The following is a 24345-nucleotide window of genomic DNA, read 5'->3' as shown; positions in this document are numbered from 1 at the left end:
TAAATGCTATTAGTGGAATTCCTCTGGTTATGGTCACTACAAGGGATTATTAATCCATAGCAATAAACTTTGCTCATTTTCAGGTTGGAGTTTATTTAAGTAACAAGCTTTAATATATATTGACTAATATTAGCATTAGTTTTATAAAGTGAGTCTACAGTCTTGTATTATATGGCAAGGAAGCTGTATAACCTTGTCACCTTTACAAAGTCCTGTTCAAGCAGATCAGACTTGTAGTCTTTTCAGATTGGATTTAAGACTATCCTGAAGGTACTCTATCGTTAAGAGGGAAATAATTCTAATCTTGTTTGGTTACTTTGAACAACCTATGCATAGCAGTATTTGTGTGTTCATTTTGTTTGAAGCCACACGTTTAATATTTTCTTTCATTTCTAGTCTTTTAGCCTTTATTTTTGTTCTGCAAGCACTGTTTAATGCACAGCCTCACAGCCTTTCAAAATTCTAACCTTTTTCAATGAAATGTTAAACTAAAGCACACTCAGTTCTCTTAGGTAGATATCAAAGATCCCATAACATTACTTCAAGGAAGATCAGGCATTTAATCTACATTGTCCTGACAAATATTTATTGCTAAATCAACTCAACATTGCTTGTTGTTAGGTTTTGCTGTGTGCAAATTGGTTACTGTCTTTCCTCTATCACACAAATAACTGCATTTTAAAAGTAATTTATTGCCAATAAAATGATTTGGAACATCCTGAGGTTGTAGCAGTGGAATTGTGATGTGGCCAGGATCATAGTCAGGCTGTAGAATGGTGATGAAGATCCCACGGACATCTGTAGTGAGCAGTAAGTTTTTAATTTAAGGGGCACCTATCAGCAGCCACTTTGTAGAGCCAGGCTTCACAGGCTGGAACTTATTCATGCAAGTTCCCTTTACAAATTGCTAAAGCAAGTCTTCTACTACAAAACTTAAATAAACTGGCATCTGATTGTTCATAAATCCTGATGGTCCAACATCTGGCTCACACATTCTTCCAGAATATAAACTGGGAGCTACACAAGTGGGCTGTGCGGCTGGGGCCAGGGTCTGGATTGTCGCTAGAGCCAGGTTGAGGTAAGGGCCTCCCGGAGTCAGGAATGTGGATAGATTTGTGGCTGGAGCCAGGGTTCAGAATGCTTGTATATTTCCCACTCCCTTTAAATTCACCAAGTGCACTGGAAAACTTATAATTTTTAATAACATTTTTAAAAAGTGAAATAAAAATGTTTGAATATTACCAAGAGTAACATCCAATAGTCTTTAAAAAAAAATCTGCTAGTCCAACTCAACTAAAGTTTTAATGTAATCAGTGCAAGAGTGACCTGAACCACTGAAGTTCCCTTACCACATCATGTGCTAGGAAACTCCAGAAGCACTTTTGAAAACTTCTTTAAAATGGCAGTAAACATTCCTTTGTGTTTGGCAGTTGATTTTCCAATAGCATTCTATTGTAGTGACACACCAACCAATAGAATTTCAAGGGCACAGTGTCTTGGTAATGGCCCCCTTACTTCAGTATGGACTTTCTTTAAGTGTTTATCATTCTCTCTCTCTTAAGCATATAAACTTTCTTTGTTAAAACCTTTCCTCCATATTTGTTCACTAGATTAAAAAGTTAAAATATGGAGACACAAGAGACTGCAGATGCTGGAATCTCTAGCAATAAACAATATGCTGGAGGAACTCAGCAGGTGGAGCAGCATCTGTGGGGGAAGGGAATTGTTGACATTTTGACCTGAAACATCAACAATTCCTCCCCCAACCCCACCCCCCAGATGCTCCTCCACCCGCTGAGTTCCTCCAGCAGATTGTTTGTTGCTAAAACAAAGTGGGATAATTTGACAAATTTAAACCATTTTAAAATGTTCTAACAGCGCCATTTGTCAGTTTCAACATATTACTTGCAGATTTTCCATGGTGCTGCATTCAGTGATTCAAGACAACAAATAAACTACAGGAGGCAGAAAGAATGATGACAGAGGGGAGTGGATGTGAGGGAATGAGAGAATAGTGGATGAAGAAAGAAGATTCGAAGGAAGGAGTGGGGAAGGAATATGAGAAGAGGAAAGAGGGAATAAGGAATGTGGGGAAAGGATGAGTAATTTTTCATGGAAGAAACTTTGTATTCCTTAAATCGGGTGATTAACAAGTTGTATTGGTGAGAAGTCTGTGGAAAAAGCTATCATGCCTTTAGTATCTAATACCAAAACCAACCATGTATATTTTAACAACCTTATATAGTTGTCCTTTCGCAAATTGCAAAAGAAAAATTGAAATTTCCTGTTAAATTGCCCGCTTAACATTGGAACATTTTTATTGTAAAGGACTTAGTGATCTTGAATGTAGATTGATTGTTTAAGTAAATATTTTTCTGAATTTACCTTTAATTTGAAAGGTGTTTCTTGTAATACATATTATGAAAATGTATCTGATAAAACAAGCAAAAGCTTAACCTGATAATAGCTTTGGTTTTTTCAATAGTGTGAGACATTGCAATTTATAATGTAATTATTGAGGTTTGCGCTTTGCTTGTCAGTATTTTCTTCAGAGCATTAAATTTATAAAATCTTGGCACATAATTGATTGGTTATAGATTTTATCAGAAAAGATAAATTTATTCTGCTCACAATTTAGTCAGGAAAAGCAAAAAGTATATAGATTTTCTTAAATAGATTATGACAGACTGTCAGCTGGTTGACAAATTGGTGCCTGCAGATGCAGTTAGTAGAGTTGAGCAAGACAGCAAGATAAAGATTGGAGCACAGTGGTCAAATACAGGTTCATAACTAGCCATCATTAGCTGAAAAGAAGGTCTGTTGGAGTGTCTGTTGAGGCAGTTGATGCTCGTGCCTTGAATATAATTTGCTCTTGAGTATTTCATGGCAGACCTCTGAGTGACGAGTTTGACATGATCATTTATCAAAGCAAAAGAAACCCCCATTCTAAAGAAGGTCCCTTTAGGACTGATTATCGAATGGTTGGAAAGTGGAACCACTTTATTTAGAGGCAGGGAGGCAATGTACAATAAAACCAAGTCCAAAGGGTAATTATATTTCCACTAGGACTAATGGTCAGTTAAATAAACACTGCTTTTGATATAGATGACTGGTTGAAACTGAGTTAACTGTCAATGAAATCAACTGAGGTCTTTAGGTAGATTTTGTTCAAAGTTGAACAATCATTGTTAAATATTGTATGTGCCCTTTTAACTTTTTATTTAGAACTACAAAAAAAATGAAATATCAGAATATCTAGGTATTATTCATGTGATTTTTAGGACAATTATTTAATAACACTGAAAGCTTGTTCTTGTATTTAGTACAGTGCAGAATTGGATTTTTGAGGAAAGACTTGCATTGTAAGATAATACCTTTATTATTAGCAAAAAGCAGTTAAATAAATTTTAAGATTTAACATCTTTATTTATTTATTCACAAACCCAGGAACTGGAATATGTATTAAGCCAATGGCAAAAACTCTGGTATCTGAATCTGAGTGGAAATCCTGTGTGCCAGAAAGCGAAATACAGAGACAAAGTAATGGTGATGTCTACAAGCCTGGGTAAGAAATTGTTAATGTTAATTTCAATATTCTGATGAGCTATATCAAAATAGCTTTCAATTTTAGAATTCGACTCTAATATTAAATTCCTAGTAGCAGAAGCTATAAGTGGGGTACAGCTTCAGCTTCCCTTTATAATATGTCATATTTTTATGCTACAAAGAGTTTGACAAATCCTGAATTCCAACATTTGCATACCTTAAAATCACCAGAAATTAAAAAACACATTATTGGTAATTAAATTCAAAGCAATATTTACATTTAATGTTTTCAGTAAGTGGCATTCTAGAAAATACATTATGTGACATATGCAACATTATCTATCATTGTTCCCAGGTGTGTGTAACTCTAGAATCTTTTGAACTGGAAAACTCACACTGTTGACATTTTTATGATGCACTTCAGATGAATTAAAAATACATATTCAATTTTATTTTTAGATTATAGTTGACTTTTATGTCATTGTTCTCTCAATCAGCAACAACTTTCATTTACATGGTGCCTTTAGCAAGGGTAAATGTCCCAAATTACTTTCGTGAGGCAAAACAAAAATCAATGCTGACACAAAGGCAGAGAGATCAGAAGTTTGGTCATGAAAATGAGTTTAAAGGGATTCCTAAATTAAGAGAAGAATTTGGAAAATAGAGTAGTTTACAAGGGAATTCTAGAATGTTGCTTGCAGGTGCTTGAAAGCACAGCTGTTGAGTAAGGAAGAGGGAATCTAAATATCTGAAGAACAGAGTTATGGAATGTTGACAATAGTAAAATGGGGTTAGGACTAAGGCAAATTACGATCAATCAACATTGCACTTTAGTCAACCCACACCTTGATTGTTATTTGCATTTTTGATCACTGAGTAGTAAGGGGACTCCAAATATTGGAGGCAATGCAGAAAAGAGCCGCAATGTTGATGCCTAGAGTAAAAGAAAATTATCACTGAAAGCTATAAGTTAAGGAGACTTAAGAGACTAGCGAAGGTTTGAAAAAGTAAGTCCTAAGAATTACTTTCAATTTCATTCCTGTCACAGCCACATTTTTCTGTTACGCTCATGCTTTACTCAATATCTCAAAGTAAATAGCAGCAAATCAGAATTGAAGAAGTAGGGAATACATAAATTAAAAGTGAAGAATTTAAGTAGAATACTAAGTATTTACTAAAATAATCAACATTAAATGACCAGTCAATAGAATATATTCAATACAAAAATGAATCAATGAATCAATCTAGAGCAATCTATGCATCATCGGGACTTGATCAGTTTAGAGGTCAGTTTCATTTCCACTATATAAATGACAAAGACAACATTGGTGGTATTTATCCAGTTCTAAAGATGCCTGCTGCAATTAATTCAGGTGTCAGTAGCATTAGTGAGCATAGATCACTACTGCCCAGTAAACCATAAGTTTTGGGTCAGGTTTGAGGTCTTGATCTTCAAAAACTCTTTTGTCAATTGATCAAAGGCTGTGCTGGCATATTGAAGGTAGTGGTGAATTTCATCATTGCTGGAAGTTCAAGTATCAGTGTCCTCTCCCAAACCAACATCGCCAGTGTTGAGGCCCTAATTACCCATTTTCACAACCAAATCTTTGGTCCTTAACCTCTCATCATGAAGGAGCATTCAGGACAGTATTGAGAACCTCAAGGCCATGCATCAGAAACATACAGAAACCCTGTATAAGTGATGAAAGGTGCAAACTACTTCACAAGCTACCCACCATCTCCCACATCAGCTACCACACATGAAGAGTGTGCAGTTTCCACATTGGCCTAATTAGACACTTCAGAACCCACAAAGCCAGACTGGAGTAAGTCACCCTCGATCCCAAGGGACTGCCTAAAAAGAAGAATATATAAATAGCAATAACCATCTCTGATCATCTTCCCTTGACCTTCAATTATGTTTGCTACATATAATCCTTTACTATCAAAATCCTTTCATTGTCAGTGACCAGAAACACAACTGGCCACTGAAACAATTCAGGGGTTTTAACAGACTTTACACTTCAATGGACTTTGCTTTTTGTTCTAATTGTGTTCTTTCTTGTATAATTTTGTATAATTTATGTTTTTCTGATGAATGTTATGTCTCTAACATTTGTAACATTGTTGGAGGATTAGATACAGTAGATAGTGAGAAACATTTCTGCGTAGCAGAGGTGTCCAAAACCAGAGAGCATAGTTTGAAGGTAAGGGGTAAGAGGTTTGGAGGGGAACTGAGGAAAATATTTTTACCCAGAGGCTGGTTAAAATATGAACGCACTGCCTAAGGTGATGGTGGAGGCAGAAACTCTCACAAAATTTGATGAGTATCTAAATCAGCAATTGCTGGAAAATGGGACTAGTGTAAATAGATATTCAGATGTGGTGGGCCGAAGGCTGGTTTCTATGCTCTATGGCTCTATAAAGTTAAACTTGGATATGATGAATGTTCAGGGTTTCCTCAGTTGTGCCTGTTGCATCAGGCTAGAGTTGCCCCAGTGTCCATTAGGAGGTCCTTTCCAGCATATTTTGGCGGAACTTGGGGCACTCCCGCATCTGTTTGCCGAGCCTGGCACTGGTTCATTTAATCTTTAGTTTAGAAGCAAAGGAGAAATAATGTTTCAAAATGCTACAATGACATAGTAGTTTACTTGATTTTTGTCTATCTGGCTGTCGGTCTTCAACTGTGAGAGTGTGTGAGTTGCTGTCTGAAATATGAAAATATTGCAACAGAAGGCTGCACATGGGAAGTGCACTTGGAAGAGCTCTCACCTTGACAAGTCTGGGTACTTGTGATGGCACTATTCTATAGTGCAGGTTGTGTCACAATATGCTTTTAATGACTGTACCTTGCATAGCCTCCTGTGACCCAGGTCCATCTTGGAAAAAAAGGACTAAGATCTTAAAAACAAGATAATGCTCCCTAGCCTCTCTCTACTTTTGCAGTTAAAACACAATTTGCATAAGTGGTTTGACTTAGTGGAGAGGGCTCTTTGAGGCTTAGAATCTGACATGTTACTGTGGAGCTACATTCTTGTCACAAGCTGCACTTCTCTTTTATGGAAATGTTGGTCAGCCAGAATTCATCTGTGCTCTTCAGGGGGAATTGCAATCTAAAATCACAATCCCGCAGGAACAGGATGAATCAACATAGAGAAAGATACAGCATTAGATTAACACTCCAATTACAAAGAAAACCAACTTCTAGGTAATAGTCTTTTCAATGGAGTTTCTTATCATCATGCATATTGAAATGCAGAATAAAAATAAATTAAAGGAATATTTTGGGTTTAAACATATGCCATATTTAAATGCATCTACCAGGAATTGTTGTAATTATATGGAATACAGTATATTAGTTTTAATAGCATGAACATGACCATTCCTTTTTTTGATTTTCAATCTTGAGATTAAATCATTGCCACAGTTAGAAATGCAGATGATGATCAACAACACCAGGCATAATTTTAAGATAATTTATATGGACAAATGTTCTTTTTTAATGCAATTTATTGTATAGTTAAAGAAATGCAGTGAATGATGTGCATTAAGAGTATCAGATAAAACTCGTAAGTTGCTTCAGAAAAAGTGCAGTTAAATTAATTGGAAGTTTGTTAACAGGAAACAAAAGGGTCTTGATAGAGTGGATGTGGAGAGAGTGATTCCTCTTGAGAAAGAATCTAGAACTAGGAGACACTGTTTAAAAATAAGTGGTCGCCTATTTAAGACAAAGATGAGGCTTTATTTTCCTTCAGAAGGATATGAGTCTTTGGAACTGTCTTTGCCAAAAAATATTCAAAGACTCTGCTTCCACTGCTCTTTGATAGAGGCTAAGATAATGCATTTGGGGGGGGGGGGGGGGGGGGGAAACATGAAACAGAAGTACAAATTTTATGGAAAGATTAGAGTTTGGAGAAATAGATGCCTTGGAGTGCAAATGTATAAGTCTTGAAACTGCCAGTAGATAGATTTTGGATTTTATAAGTGAGGAAATAAAACATTAGAACAAACATGGTGATGTCAAATTTGTACAAGACAGTGATTAAACCAGAATTTATCTGTTATATGCAGTCTTATGCACTACATCGAAGAAAGGTCATTAAAGCCAAAGCAGAATCACCAGGATCATATCAGAATAACACTATGATGCTGGAGGAACTCAGCAGGCCAGGCAGCATCCGTGGAGAAAAGAAGGCAGTCAACGTTTCGGGTCAGGACCCCTCATCAGGACTGAAGATAGGAAAAGGGGAAGCCCAACATATAGGAGGGAAAAGCAGAGCAGTGATAGGTGGACAAAAGAGGGGAGGTGGGGTGGGCACAGGGTGGTGATAGGTAGATGCAGGTTCTACCCCTTTTTTTTCTCTCCTTACCTTTGACCCATCCCCCAGTGGATCTGCTCTCCCCTCCTCCCCTGTCTTACCCGCATCTAGATTCCAGCATTGCAGTCCTTTGTTTCTCTCATATCAGAATAAGAAGCCTTATCTACGAGAACTATGGTATATTTTTCACCAAAACTGAGAAGACCAATGTTTAGAAATGTGTTCTTGGTCAATACTACTAAATATGTTAAATAGTTCAGTCAATTGAATTGAGTTTTGAGGCAGATTAAAACTCTCTTCCTCTACAATTTTGTTTCATGTTGAGGGCTGCCAACCAAAGATGATTCTCTGTCCTATCCATGCCAGTTGTTGTAATGCACTTTTAGTGCTAATTATTGTGTTTTTATTGAAGATTTTAAAATTATGAAGGGTCTTGATAAAGCAAATTAAGAAAGATTATTGCTTGTAATTTTTGTCAATGATTTACCAATCTAAAGTTGTCACTCAGAAAGTGAAGATAGAGGCTTGGAAACACTGAAGTAGTATTGTGTATCTATTACACACACACACACACACACACACACACATATATATTTCTTTATTGGTCACGTGTACATCAAAACACACAGTGAAATGGTGAAATGTGCTGGGGACAGCCCGCAAGTGTCGCCACACTTCCGGTGCCAACATAGCATGCCCACAACTTCCTAACCCATACGTCTTTGGAATGTGGGAGGAAACCGGAGCACCCAGAGGGAACGTACAAACTCCTTACAGACAGCAGTTGGAATTGAACCTGGATCGCTGGCACTGTAATAGCGTTATGTTAACCGCTACACTACTGTGCCTGCCTTAGAGTTGTTGGAACAAGCAACTTATTGTCCCTGGGAGGGCTGCATGTATAGACAGAAATCAAAGGGTTGTACGTGATAGAAATGTTCTCAGGTGCATCTATTTCAATGCATGGAGTATTGTAGGTAAGGCAGATGAGTTTAGGGCGTGGATTGGCATGTGGGATTACGACGTTATTGCTATTGGTGAGACTTGGTTGCAGGAGGGGCAGGACTGGCAGCTTAATGTTCCGGGGTTCCGTTGTTTCAGACGTGATAGAGGGGGAGGGATGAAAGGGGGAGGAGTGGCGTTACTCGTTAGGGAAAATATCACAGCTGTGCATAGACAGGACAGCCCGGAGGAGCAAATCTGTAGAGAGACAGCAGACCGATGTAAGAAACAGAAAGTTGTAATAGTAGGGGATTTTAACTTTCCACATATTGACTGGGACTCCCACACTAAGAAAGGGCTGGATGGCTTAGAGTTTGTCAAATGTGTTCAAGAAAGTTTTCTAAATAAATATATAGAGGTACCAACGAGAGAGAATGCAATACTTGATCTCCTATTAGGGAACCAGGCAAGTCAGGTGACAGAAGCATGTGTAGGTGAACATTTTGGATCCAGTAACCATAATGTCGTTAGTTTCAAGTAATTATGGATAAGGATAGGTCTGGTCCTCAAGTTGAGGTTCTAAATTGGAGAAAGGCCAATTTTGTGGAAATGAGAAAGGATCTAGGAAGAATGGATTGGGATAAGTTGTTTTCTCGCAAGGATGTGTTCAGTGAGTGGAAGGCCTTCAAAGGTGAAATTCTGAGAGTGCAGAGTTTGCATGTTCCTGCCAGGATTAAAGGCAAAGTTAACAGGCATGGGGAACCTTGGTTTTCTAGGGATATCGGCGATCTGGTTAAGAAAAAGAGAGAGGTGTATAGCAGGTATAGACAACTGGGAACAAATGAGGTACTTGAAGAGTATAGAAAATGTAAGAAAATACTAAAGAAGGAAATCAAGAAGGCAAAAAGAAGACATGAGGTTGCTTTGGCAGATAATGTGAAGGTAAACCCGAAGGATTTCTACAAGTATATTAAAAGAGTAAAAGGATAGTAAGGGACAAAATTGGTCCCCTAGAAGATCAGGGTGGTCGTCTATGTGTGGAGCCTCAGGACATGGAGGAGATCTTAAACAGTTTTTTTGCATCAGTATTTACTCAGGAAACTGGCATAGTGTAAATAGAAGGAAGGGAAACAAGCAGTAGTGTCATGGAACATTTAGAGATTAAAGAGGAGGAGGTGCTTGCTGCCTTACAGCGAATAAAGGTAGATAAATCCCCCGGGCCTGACAGGATATTTCCTCGGACCATGAGAGAGACTAGTGTAGAAATTGCAGGGGCCCTGGCAGATGTACTTAAAATGTCCTTAGCCATGGGTGCAGTGCCGGAGGACTGGAGGGTAGCTCATGTTGTTCCATTGTTTAAAAAAGGCTCTAAAAGTAAACCAGGTAATTACAGGCCGGTGAGCCTGACATCAGTGGTAGGTAAATTATTGGAAGGTGTTCTGAGAGATCGGATATACAAGTATTTGGACAGCGAGGGGCTGATTAAGGATAGTCAGCATGGCTTTGTGCATGGTAGATCGTGTTTAACGGATCTTGTAGAGTTTTTCAAGGAGGTTACCAAGGAAGTAGATGAAGGAAAGGCTGTGGATGTTGTCTACATGGACTTTAGTAAGGCTTTTGACAAGGTCCCATATGGGAAGTTAGTTCAGAAGGTTCAGACATTAGGTATCCATGGAGAGGTTGTAAACTGGATTCGAAATTGGCTGTGTGGGAGAAGACAGAGAGTGGTAGTGGATGATTGTTTCTCAGACTGGAGGCCTGTGACTAGTGGTGTGCCTCAGGGATCTGTGCTGGGACCATTGTTGTCTGTTGTCTATACCAATGATAATGTGGTAAATTGGATCAACAAGTTTGCTGATGACACTAAGATTGGAGGCGTTGTGGACAGCGAGGAAGGCTTTCAAAGCTTGCAGAGGGATCTGGACCAACTGGGGAAGTGGGCCAGAAAATGGAAGATGGAATTTAATGCAGACAAGTGTGAGGTGTTGCATTTTGGAAGGACAAATCAAGGTAGGATATACACAGTAAATGGTAGGGCACAGAGGAACAAAGGGATCTGGGAGTTCAGATACATAATTCCCTGAAAGTGGCATCACAGGTTAGACAGGGTTGTAAAGAAGGCTTTTGGCATTCTGGTATTCATAAATCAAGGTATTGAGTATAGGAGTTGGGACGTTATGGTGAGGTTGTATACGACATTGGTGAGGCCAAATTTGCAGTATTGTGTGCAGTTCTGGTCACCTAACTATAGGAAGGATATCAGTAACATTGAAAGAGTGCAGAGAAGATTTACTAGAATATTGCCGGATCTTCAGGAGTTGAGTTACGGGGAAAGATTGAACAGGTTAGTACTTTATTCCTTAGAGCGTAGAAGAATGAGCGGAGATTTGATAGAGGTTTACAAAATTATGAGGGGTATAGACAGAGTAAATGCGAGTAGGCTCTTTCCACCTAGATTAGGGGAGATAAGTACAAGAGGACATGGCTTTAAGGTGAAAGGGGAAAGGTTTAGGGGGAACATTAGGGGGAACTTCTTCACTCAGAGTGTAGTGGGAGTGTGGAACGAGCTGCCATCTGATGTGGTAAATGCGGGCTCACTCTTAGGTTTTAAGAATAAATTGGATAGATATATGGAGGGGAGAGGTTTGGAGGGTTATGGACTGAGTGCAGGTCAATGGGACCAGCGGAATAAAGTTTTGGCACAGATTAGAAGGGCCGAATGGCCTGTTTTCTGTGCTATAGTGTTCTATGGTTCTATGGGAGTATTGGTGGGGCTGCAGAGACACACGTGCATTTGTTATGATTCTTTCACAGGATGTGGTTACCACTGATAATCCTGACATTTATTGTCTATCTTTAATTATCCCTGAACTATCACAGTTAAGGGTCAAGCAATTTGGTGGGGAATGAAGTCACAAATGGGTCAAATCTGGTAAAGAGAGCAGATTTTGTTCCATGAAGAATAATGGTGAAATACAAGGGATTTTCAGTGATCCAGTACAATCATGGTTACCTTCGCAGAGGCTAGATTAGTTACTTGAATTTACCCATCTGCCATGTTAGGATTCAAAGTCATGTCTGTAGATCAGTCAGAGCTCTGACAGTTGATCCAGTAACTGAACCATTACACTATTGTAGTCAGAGTAAATAAAGTAGAGGAAATTACGGGGCTAAGAGAGGACAGAAAACATGATTAGTTTCATATAGTTCTAACAAAAGATAGCACACACTTGTAAATCTGATTGCCCTTGCTCTAATCTGTGAAATCCAAGGTTCAGAAATTCTTATTTGTTGCTGTTAAATTAATATGAAATATAAATCAATCAGCTACAACCATATTTGCCAGTAAACAGTTGTCATGTCTGAAATGTGACAAAATGTCAAAACATCCAATAGTTCAAAGACTTGTCGTTGATGGTCACCGATAAGTAGTAGACAGAACTACCCGCTAATCTGGCATTAATTACAAAGTGTACTGTAATAACTAGAAACATATGTATGTTGGATGGGGCAGGTAAGAGTGCAAAATCACTTGGATATGTTAAGGGTGTGGTAAAGGCATATCTTTCTGGGCAAAACACTCAGGTTTGATATACAAAAATTTAAAGACATTGATAAATATAATTCTGAAATTTACCATCAAACTGCTTTTTGATGTATTTTTAACGAGTGTGAATTTGTGACAACATACAGAAAGATGAAATGACAGGGTATTATTTTGACGATCAGCATTACTGGTAATACCGCTACTATGAAATAAATTAGCCAGCACCTTCTGATGCAGGAACATTGTCCATTAAATGTGTGAAAATCAGGAAGTTGCCTTTCAATATAAATGGAAAATTCTGGAAATACTCAGCAGATCAGGCAGCATCTGTAGAGAGAGAAATGGAAATTTCATCAAATATGGGAAAGGTTAAAAACAGATATGTTTTAAGATACAGAGAAGGAGCCAAAGAGGAAGAGAACAAAAAAGAGGTTCTGTGATAGCATGGAAGGCAGGAGAGATTACATAACAAAGTGAGGGTACAAGGCAAAAGAATGTGACAGCAGCAAATAAAGAAAGAAAAAATTGAATAGGAGAAAAAAATGGGAAGGGTGGCTTGCAGGTGAAGTAAATGGGAGAAGTAGAATGATCATCTAAATTAGCAAAAAAAGTACTCTGGATGCTGGAAAACTGAAATAAAAACAAAATACTGCAAGTGCTTATTATTTGAAGTTATTTCAAGTTTCTCTATTGCATTAATTCCAATGACACAACCTTTCATACCAGTACTTCCTATAAGTCTCTCTTTTTCCACAACTGAAGATTCCCTTGCTCCATAGTTAATTTTATTTTTCCTGTACTACTTCTCATCCCATTTTCTGCCTTCCACATCCAGAGAAAGTTCCTCTTGCCTTCACCTTTTGCCCCAGCTTCAACAAATCATCTTTTGCAATTTCAGTCACCTTCAAAATGATACCACCACCAAACAAGTCTTATTCTCACCTACTCTTCCAGTATGTGTTGCTCCATCGCCACCAACAGCCATTCCCCTCCCTGCACATCTTCCCATGCAACTGCAGGAGATGCACTATCTAACCTTTTGCCTCCTTCCTTTCCACTGACCCAAATACATTTTCCAAGTGAAGTAACAATTTACTTGTACTACTTTCAATCTAGTATTCACTGTTGAGAGCGTGGTCTCCTCGTTATTGGGCAGGTCTACATAGATTGTGTGACTGCTTTAGGGAGCACCTCCATTCAGCCCATAAGCATGACCACAAACTTCTGATTACCTGTCACATTAATTCTCCTTCCCAGTTTCATTGTGATCTCTCTGTTTTCATCCTCCTATGCTATTCCAAGAAAGTTGTACGTAAGCTCAAAGAATAGCACCTCACCTTCTGACTAGGAACACTTAGAGTCTTTTGAACTCATTATTAAGTTCAACAATTTCAAACAGAGAGCTTCAGCAATTTTATTTCCAATTTGTTGATTTATAGTGAATGGTATTTTACTTTGATTAATTCAGATAGTGTCCCAGAAGTTCCTACTGGCAGCAAGCTGCCAACAATGTCCACTTACCCATGTTATAAGTATCAACCAAACTTTTAAGGGCCTCCTGGTTTCGCTTTCCTAACCAAAGTTATCCTAATCCTCAGTAATTAGATCCTATGTTGGGGGACTAAGGTAAATTCCGCCCATGAAGTTGTTGTAAAAATCTTCGACTTCCCGCTAAGCCACACTGTCTGGCTTAGCCAGCTGTCAAGCCTATCAAAATCTTAATATCTTACTGAATATTTCTGATATATAAACTGTTAAGACAAACAAAATCTGAGCAGGTTTCTTTGATATGATGAGTTGAAGATGCATATTGTTACCTCTGCTGTTCACACTCATCCTGAATCCTTTGTATAGGATGCCAGAATCAAATGATTCCCTATTTCCAATAAATTGGCATGCAAACGCCCATTAGTAGTGTACAGGCAGATGTATGTGTAATGAAGAGTGAGCAATTTTAATTTATTGCTAACTGCGAAATCCTAGTCACTATTCTCTATATTGATAATGTGTTGTGATTTTGGCAATGATTTCCAGGGAAATTGTCTCCATACAGGCATAAGGTGGAAAGGAAGGGGGTGATGGTATCAGGGATTAATGGTCTGTATATTAGTTGATTGAGTTTCATTGTTATGGTTTTATAACATCTGAACCCCTTAATGAGTTACTAGTTTGCAAAGGAATTGCGGCTCTGCATTATGTTCAATATCTTTAAGGAAGGCATTTCCTAAAGAAAAATTAAATGAATTAGGCTCATAACGGGCTTACTCCAAGAAATTCCACTCTTGAGTCAGGATATCTAACAAAATATATTTGAACTTCACTTTGCTTAATCACTCATTATAGCCATCAAATGGAACATGCTTACTTTTGTCTGACCTTTTCCTACACTTAATTAGTGTGTGAAAAATGATTGATGTACTGGAGTTGCAATACTTGGTGCACTCTGGTGAGAGCAAGAGTAAGTATTTGGGGAACATTTATGTGTGCATCAAGAATTCTGTACTATAAATGTAGTTTAGTTTAATTCTCATGTTTAAGTCAGAATTATGTCAGATAATATTTGATTATTTAGGGATAATGGTGCATTGTTTCCCTCGAACAGAAGATTATTTTGCTAGCATCTCAGCTATGTTTATATACTTTTAGTTGCCTAGAACTGCTGTAGGTAAAACATCCTAAGAATTTAAATTTCAACAAAAGAACTAAATACATTTATTGACTGCAGACAGCCTAAATACAACATAGCCATACATCTGCAGGATGTAAAACTGTGTTCATAATTTCCCACACATTGTGTCCTTGGTCTGAGTCTGATTGTCAGAGAAGTTACTGAAAGGATATAGCTATCCATTAATAAGGAAGAGTTTATACTTTTTTTGATTTTGAGCATATTTTAAATAAAGTATCTCTATAATAGCACATTTCCTGGACATTATTGAATTGTTAGAGAGAGCTTGCTGTGTACAAATTGGCTGTTGTTTTCTTTCTTAACAATAATGAGAATGCTTCAAATCAAACAATTGGCTATAAAGTGATTTGAGAAATCCAGACATTGTGAAAGGGATATATAAATATGATTTTTTTTACTATTTGTGATTAGTTCCAAGCTTGGGACAAGATCATTAATTCATTTTGGGCTGTAGAATGGTGTTTGCATCATCATTTTGGAGGTTTAGAAAAGAAAATAAAAGAAATGAAAGGAATTTTATAAAATCACAAAATTCTTTGTTTTAAACCATTTCAATAAAGCAGGAAGATGTACAGTTTGATAAAATTCCAAGTTGGAATTGATTTGAACTGTTAGCCTACATTGCTTTTCTTATGGTATTATTGTATAAATAAAATTTTGTTTAAAGTTTTCCCACAATTGACTACAAAGACTCCAGATAACTCGATTGTTTAATGCCCTGGTAAATGTGATTATAGAATGAAAAGAAAAGCTCCCTAATTTAGTTTTCCCTTCTTTCCAACTGATTATCATACCCAGAGTATCAAAACAACCCATTTCTGGATATATCTGTATATAAAAGGTCCAGAATATGTATTATAGGCCACTCAGCTGTAGTTTAAGAGATTATTGACATTCTTATTAACTGATATTTAAAATGTTAGCAGGATTTTCCTCTGTTTATGTTAACAAGAATCTTAACTTAATTTAAAATAGTTTAACCCTTGGTTTGTTAGATTCTGAGGAACATCTAATAATGCTATTAAGCATTTGTGCACACATACACCCAAAAATAATTAGGTTTCTATTTTCCAAGAGTTTATCTGTCTGCTTACCCAACTGTGCCATGTGTTATTTAGCATTTTGTTTACTCCAATAACACTGCAGAGCAATAAATAATCCAGTTTCTTTTGGGTCATTTGCAAATCTTGGCATTTAGTAGTTTTCAGGCACTTTTCTTTATAATTAAATTTGTTTGCGTTACAGGTTTGTTAACTATTCACAACATGTAGCAAATCAAATTTATTTTGTCATTCATAAGGCTGAAGCTATATCTGTTAAATTTCATAATGTCTTTGAAAGTGAACTAATTGAAAAGATTGATTGATTTTGGTTGTAGCTTTTTTCAGCCAACCTTATTCTTTAAGGGTATTATTTTCATTTGTAGAGGTCCTTGATGGAAAAGAAGTAAATAATACAGCCAGACAATTTTTATTGAACTGGAAAGCTTTCCGAGAAACCAAGAAAAAAATTGCCAAGGAGAAGACAGACGAGCAGGAAATCCAATGGAAATTAGGTAAACTGCATTGGAAGAATTTTTTTTAAAAAGAAAAAGAAACACTATTTTTTTCAATTAGACAATGTATTGTTGTATCCAAATACAAGTGTTTTATAATGCTATATTGATACAGTATTATGGACAAAAAGAGAAAATAGCTATCAAATCTTAACAAAATAGCGATTCATTTTCTTCTTCTCAGGACTCCGGTCTTGTGAGAGTCTTTTTGTCTATTTATGATCATTTTTGCAGTTCCTTTTTGCACAGTTGCTTAAATGCTTACTAATTGCAAACATTTGGATTATTTACTTTATTATTACCTATTGCTCACTAATTTCATCTTGAGGTAAAACAAGATGTAGATTATTTTATTTATGTAGTCTAGTGTGTTAGACAACATGTCCCTAAAGACAAATAATTCACATTTTTAATGCACTGCTTTTCAATCATTAAATTTAATACCAAGTACAAATAAAATTGAAATAAATATAGGTGAAATGAACAAATTTGCTACACCGATCTAGAGAGCATTAAATTAAAAGATTAAGATGAATGTGTTCTGATTGTACTGATATGAAAATCTCAAATGATAGCAATTTAGGTCCATTAGAGAACAATAGAAACATCATGTCATAGGAGTCTATTCAAGCCAGCAATGCTGTTGTTTGCATTCCCTGCCTTTTTCAGCCTATCCAGGTATAGTGTACCCCCGCTTTATAGCAGTTCAGGTGACAGAAATTTGCCCCTACAGTATTCACAAATCACGACCAAAGCATTTGGGATACAGAATAAAAATTTTCATTAACAGAACTTAAGTGGGGAAAAACATACATAAATGAACACAAAGGGTATACAGAGAACTGAACTAGTTTACGATTGCAGGCTGCCATTTCACAGCAGAGACCACTTAAGAGATTTGCTCTGGGAACTGACAAGGCAATCTCTGCTACTGATACTTGTATAATGGTACTTTATCAAACAATGTAACATCCATTTCTAGTTAATTAAAACAACAACCCTTTCTCTTCTGCCTACCATCCAATCAGAATTCCCTTGCCTATAGACCGCACACCTGCAGGGGCATTACTGTTGACAGAAAATCTTCCTGTAGGAACACATCTCCATTTACATCATGGGATTCAATGGGATAAAAGGGTTTGCAATACAGAAAATTATAATATGGATGGTTTTCTAGGAATTCAACCCCTTCTTAATGCAGGGTTACACTGTAATTTTATTTTCCTTCAGTGCTTACCTAATTTCTTTTCCAGCATCTATTCAGGCATAACTTTTCAGTGTTTGGAAAAGGTTTTTCCTCATATCACTTTTGATTGTTTTCTCAGTCACCTTAAATCAATGCCCGTTGGGTCTTTACTGATCTGGCAGAAGAAAAGGTATCTCTTTATTCATTTTGTCCAGAGCCTTTGTGAGTTTAACAACTATCATCAAGTTGTCTTTCAACTTTCTTTGCTCTTAATAGGATATCTCCAGATTCCACAGTATGTCCATGTTACTGAAGTTTCTCATCCATGAGACCAGTTTGGTTAGTCTCTCCAGCATCCTTTTAAAGGCCTTCATGTCCTTCCTAAAATCTGATGCTCAGAATTAGACAAAACAGCCCTTTTTGCAAATGAACTAGTAATTTATCAATGTCCTTGCTTTTGTGCTCTGCTTCTCCTTAAACAGCCCATGAAACAATTTGCTTTTTCAACTACCTTCAAAGATTTGTGACCATTGAACTTCAGGTCTGTCTGTTACTACACCCCCTTCAGAATAGTACTCTTGTATTATGTTGCCTTTCCTTGTTCCTCCTCAAAAATATATCACTTTGTATTGTTAATGGTGCCCAAATAAAAAATGACGTAAAAATGAATTCATATTAAGTTGGGAGTCCATCAGTGTGGTTGCACAACTTAAAACTGTTAGGGCTAAATTAGTTGTCAGGTCCAGAATGCCTTCTTGAAGGCTCAGTCTACTTTATTGCAGCATCATTAGACCCTGATTCTAGATGCATGGTATGTTTACCTACAACAACTTCAGTGTAATGGGAAATCTTATGAACCTCATCCACAGGTATCAATATTCTCTTGTCCTCCTAGTCTTTCCTTCTTGAGACTGAAGATGTTGTTGTATCATCAAAACCTTACAGTTTATCTCTTTTTAAAAAAAAGAGTTTGCGTGTTAATTATTCTCAATATCTCTCTAGTTCCTGACTCTGCTTCTTCTGAAATTAGTCAGACTCCACCTAATCCAGCACACCACCTGTTAATGCTACTAAATATTCACCTGAGGGTGTTACGTCTGTCATCCAGTCCTTAGCGTTGCCTTGGAATCTCAGTGCTTCTCCCTGCTCTGCTCCACTACCTCAGTGACTATATTTTTACATCTTTTTGACTTGTTTTTATTCCCCATCCATCCATCCCCAGAAGAATAGTATGGGTCTCTGTTCTGCACATAATAGCTGGTTTCAGGCACCACTGTTTTAGTCCATTATTGTTGTTGCTCATTAGGTGTTCCCTCTGCCTTTTTATACATAAATAAGCTTCACCTTTCCTACTTGTGTTGGCTTAAAGCATTTACTGCTTTGTTCATGGATGAGCACTCTGCTTGGTTGAAACCATGCAGGGAACAGATAAGTCAGTTGAATGGCTGGTGAAAATTATAAAGCTGGAACTATCTAGTTGCTGAGAAGAATGACTCACAATTCAGTGGTGGAAATTATCCCCTCTGGAGCCTAACACCATAAAGATTTATTGGCTGGTAACTGTGAAGACCCAGACCACCATTTATGTATTTCCTTATGTAATATAATTTAATATTGGTTGCCTCCTGATAGCTTGATTCCTTCTGTATTTCTTTGCCCTCATTGTGGACAAAAACTACTGCAGTTGCCTCCTTTTTCTTTTCTTCTCCATTTTCCTACAATATCCCTTTTATGCAATCCACTCCCTTGAATCTGTCATTGCTACAGAATTAATCGGATATGTGCATAGCTTCCCCCGCTCTACTATCCTCCACCAATTTCATTGATGCACCTTGTGTTTCAGAGAAGCAATCCGAATTGCATAATTATTCTTTCTTGCCAAATAGCCTCCTTTTATCACTGTTCCCACCCCTATCATGTTGCCTACTCCCTACTGAACTCTAGAATTCCTAGGCATTCTTCCCATGAATGCTGCTATCCTTAAACTGTTGCTTTCCTAACCATGAGATATAGGAGCAGAATTAGGCCATTGAGTCTGCTCTGCCTTCAATCATGGCTGATTTTTTTTCAACCCCATTGTCCCACCTTCTCCGTAACCCTTAACCTCCTTACCTATCAAGAACTATCAAACTCCGCTTTAAATACACTCAGTGACTTGGCCTTCACAGCCCTCTGTGACAATGATTCCACAGACTCACCACCCTCTGGCTGAAGGAATTCTTCCTCATCTCAGTTTTTAAAGGGATGTCCCCTGACCCCTGCAGAATTCCACTTGTCACCGACAGCCATCCTGAAAAGGACCCCTTTATGCCCACTCTCTGACTTCTGCCAGTCAGCCAATCTTCTATCCATGCTGATACCTTGCCTTTAACACCATGAGCTCTTATCTTGTTTAGCAGCCTCATGCGCAACACTCTGTCAAAGGCCTTCTGAAAATCCAAGTAAGTAACATCCACTGACTCTCCTTTGTCTAACCTGCTTGCTGTATCCTCAAAAAATTCTAACAGATTTTTCAGGCAGGATCTCCCCTTAATGAAACCATACTGACTTCATCCAATTTCATCATATACTTCCAAGTATTCCAAAATGTCATCCTTAATAGTGGAATCTAAAATCTTACCAGCCACCAAGGTCAGGCTAACCAGCCTATAATTTCCTGCCTTTTGCCTCCCTCCCTTCTTAAACAGTGGTGTCACATTTGCAGTTTTCCAGTCTTCTGGGACCCTCCCTGACTCGAGTGATTCTTGAAAGATCACTACTAATGCCTCCACAATCTCTTCAGCTACCTCTTTCAGAACTCTGTGGTGCATTCCATCTAGTCCAGGTGATTTATCTACCTTCAGGCCTTTCACCTTTCATGTGGTAATATTGAGACACAAAAGACTGCAAACGTTGGAATCTGGAGCAACAAACAATCTGCTGGGGGAACTCAGTGGGTTGAGTAGCATCTGTGAGGGGGAAAGGAATTGTTGATGTTTCAGGTTGAAACCCTGCATCAGAGAGAGCCAGTATAAAGAGAGGAGGGGGAGTGGTGTGAGAGGGGCCAGAGGCGATTGATGGACTGAAGGGGTGGAGGTGTGGTTTGTGAAGGATGACAAGCAGATTGAGCCTGGTAGTGGAGGGGGAGGGGTGGAGTAGGGAGACAGAGGCCGGTGGATGATAGATGGCAGCAGACAAGATAAAGGAAGATGGAGCTAGAAGGGGGGAGTGGAGCGTGATAAGTAGGAATTCAAAGGCTTCTAGTGCTGGAATCTGATAAGTAAGGAAGGTGATAATGGGAACCATTAGGGGAGAGGTAAAGAGCAGAAGGAACCAGGGCCAGATGGGCAATGGGGGAGAGCTGGTGGGCAAAATATGAGGGTAGTAGGTTGATGGAACAGGGAGGGGGGAGGGGAACAAGGCGATTAAAAAAATAGAGAGATCAGAGGAGGATCAGAAGGAGAGAAAGTGAGGGGTTGGAGGGAGAGGGTGGGAAACCGGAGGTGAGGGTTATCAAATTCATTATTCATATCACTGAGCTGTAGACTACCCTGGCAGAATATGAGGTGCTGTTCCTCTAGTTTACATTGGACCTCACCTTGGCGGTAGAGAAGGCCAAGAATGGGAAGGTCAGTGTGGGAATGCAACCTGTAGCTCGTGATTGCCATTGCGATCAGAGTGTAGGTGCTCTGTGAATCAGTGGCGTAGTCTGCGCTTGGTTGACTATAAACTCTACTATAAACCCACTGACTATCACGGCTACCTTGTAAGGGTGCCGTCCCTTTCTTACAATTTCTCCTTCACTGCTGGATGTGCTCTCAAGATGACACCTTCCATTCCAGGACATCTGAAGTATCCTCCTCTTTCAGGAAACATGACTTCCCTTCTGCTGTGATTGATGGAGCCCACTCTTGCATCTCCTCTGTTTCTCGGGCTACTGCTTTCACCTTATCTGCCTCCAGACAGAACAGAGGGATATTCCACTAGTCTTCAGCTTTCACCCTACCAGCCCATCCAGCACATCATTCTTTATTTCTGCCAGCTGAAATGAGATCCCACATCTTCTCCCCATCACTTTTCACCTTCTGCAGGGATCAGTCCCTCCGTGATTCCCTGATCCACTCATCCCTCTTCGCTCACCCCTCCCTAACCCCTGGCACTGTCTCCTGCAACCACAGGAGGTGCATCACTGGTTCATACACCACCTCCCTCACCACCATCCGGGGACCTAAACAGCCCTTCCATGTGCACCTCCTCCAACCTCGTCTACTGTATTCGGTGTTCTCGATGTGGCCTCCTCTGCATCGGTGAGAACAAGTGCAGGCTAGGCATCTGAATTGCAGAGCACTTGCGTTTTGTCCACAATAGCCATTCCGAGCTCCCGGTTGTGTGCCATTTCAATTTTTCTTCCCATTCCCACACTGACCTGAACGTTCTCGGCATTCTCCACTACCAGGGTGAGGCCTGATGGAAACTAGAGGAACAATGCCTCATATTGCACCTGGGTAGTCTACAGTGTAATGGTATGAACATTGAATTTCCAATTTCAGGTAACCCTCACATTCTGGTTTCCTTCCTCCCACCCCTCTCTCTCCTTCTGATCCTCCTTGAGTCCCCCTGTTTTTGTCCTCTCCAGCCCTCCATCACCCATTTTCATCCCATTCCCCCTCCTTGTTCCATCCACCTACTACTCATACATTTCACTCACCCCTCCCCCATCTGGTCCTCATTCAATCTGCCTTTCACCCCTCCCCTAATGGTTCCCATTACCACCTTCCTTGCTTGTCAGCACTGATAGCCTTTGTGCCCCTGCTTATCACACTCCAGCAGCTGTCTCCACCTTCTCCCTCCCCTCCCCACTTCTGGCTCCATCCTCTTTTTTTTGTCTGCCTCCATCTATCATCTACCTGCCTCTGTCTCAACTACCTGGCTCAATCTGCCCATCATCCCTCACCCCCATCTCCCCATCGTCAGTCCACCGATCACCTCTGGCCCCTGTCTCACCACTCTCCCTCTCCTCTTTATGATGGCTACCTCCCCTCTCCACTCTTAGTCCGCATGCAGGGTTTCAACCCGAAATGTTGACAGTTCCTCCCCCCCCCCCCCCCCCCCACAGTTCTGCTGAGTTCTTCCAACAGAGTGTTTGTTGCATGTGGTAATATCCTGGTTGTGATATGCTCTCACGTCTCTTTCTTTAATCTCTCTAATGAGTGATCTCATCCTTGATAATTTAATATTTCTTCTGAACTGCACATCTATGTTTCTCTAACATATTTGTTTAATTCAACCTAACCACACATGTAAAATCTCATTCCAATTCCAGCACTATATGATTTTCACTCAGTACCAAGCAATTCCCGAGGGTTTTTTCCCCAGTGTCTAGGCCATTTCCTTCACCTTCTTGTTGTTCCTTCATGTCTTCCCTCGCAAAACCCACTTAGAGTCCTACTTGCTCACCAACACGTCCTTCAATTTCCAACTACCTTCTTTCTATTTTGTCTAGAGTGCCAGAAATACCCAACAGGTTAGGCAGGATCTCTGGGGAAGACGAAAACAGAGTTAGTGGTGCATTTTCTTTGATTTCAGATTTTAACAACTGCAGTGTTCTGTATTTCTCTTCTCTGGTTCTTTCTTTTCTCCTCTGTCCTCATTCATTTCCTTTTATTTAGGCCTCCCAGGACAGGGAAAAAAAAGTATGGTTGTTAATTATTCACTGAAAGTAGAAAGTCACATCATACATAGTAATTTCAAAAATTCTAAATCAAGTACTGTATATAAAGTAAAATATTTGAAATTTTGGTGTGCAGTTTAAGTCCTTTGTCATCAGAGAAGGGTGACAAATAATATTCAGATATGAAATTCTAAGTTATGAAAGGATTGAAAATAACTACTTTTTTTCCATTGGAGAAGAGATAACTGAGATGAAATATTATCAAAGTCTTTAAAGAATGCCTTTGTACATGAAGCATTTTATTTAACTTACGCTCTGAGTGCAGATTATAGGAATTGAGGGTAAAATTGACAAACTTCAAGCAAGATTTAAAATTGTGGGAGCTTCTTATTCTCCCATTTTGAGGAATTGTTTATATGTACTGAGCAAGTAATACATTGATGTTTTAAAAATATCTGTATAAATATCTGATTCAGAACAGGTGATTATACGGACTATAGGTAAGATAACTGAGTATGAAATGGAATATAAGAACTGTAGAGTCAGTGAAGCCATGGCTATGTTAGATTAAGGAAAGCAACTAAATTAGAATGTATAAAACAAAATTTAACATGAATACTTCTGTTGCTTTGTGTGCTTTACCTGCGAAGTAGATAAATCCGGGGAAAGGAATATTTGGTGGGGATTATATAAGAATTGTTGAAGGACTGGACTTTATGAATTGAATTTCCACATGCTTATATCGTGAGATGCTGCATATATATTAATAAAATTATGAATTGATATTGACTATATTAATTGTAATAGATGGATATCGTTGAGTTCTCAAATTTGGTATATTGAAAAATGAGGGTTTTTTTGTTTTTTTCCTTGTTGATCAAAAACAAGTTTATCTGTTTGCTCTTTGTTAA

General features: G+C 38.6%; 1 protein-coding gene across 1 annotated transcript in view; it reads left to right on the top strand.

The window, feature by feature from the left end:
• ppp1r42 (protein phosphatase 1, regulatory subunit 42) overlaps positions 1–24345 on the top strand; it is a 79982-nt gene that overhangs the window by 27836 nt on the left and 27801 nt on the right. The window contains exons 7-8 of the mRNA XM_052022612.1: positions 3448–3565; positions 16470–16598. Coding sequence (XP_051878572.1) covers positions 3448–3565; positions 16470–16598 — 247 coding nt within the window. The remainder of the gene's footprint in view (positions 1–3447; positions 3566–16469; positions 16599–24345) is intronic.

Source organism: Pristis pectinata, chromosome 9, assembly GCF_009764475.1.
Source record: "Pristis pectinata isolate sPriPec2 chromosome 9, sPriPec2.1.pri, whole genome shotgun sequence".
In the NCBI taxonomy this organism is placed as follows: Eukaryota; Metazoa; Chordata; class Chondrichthyes; order Rhinopristiformes; family Pristidae; genus Pristis; species Pristis pectinata.
Note: the sequence above shows the minus strand (reverse complement) of the source record. Positions and strands in the feature narration are given on the sequence as shown.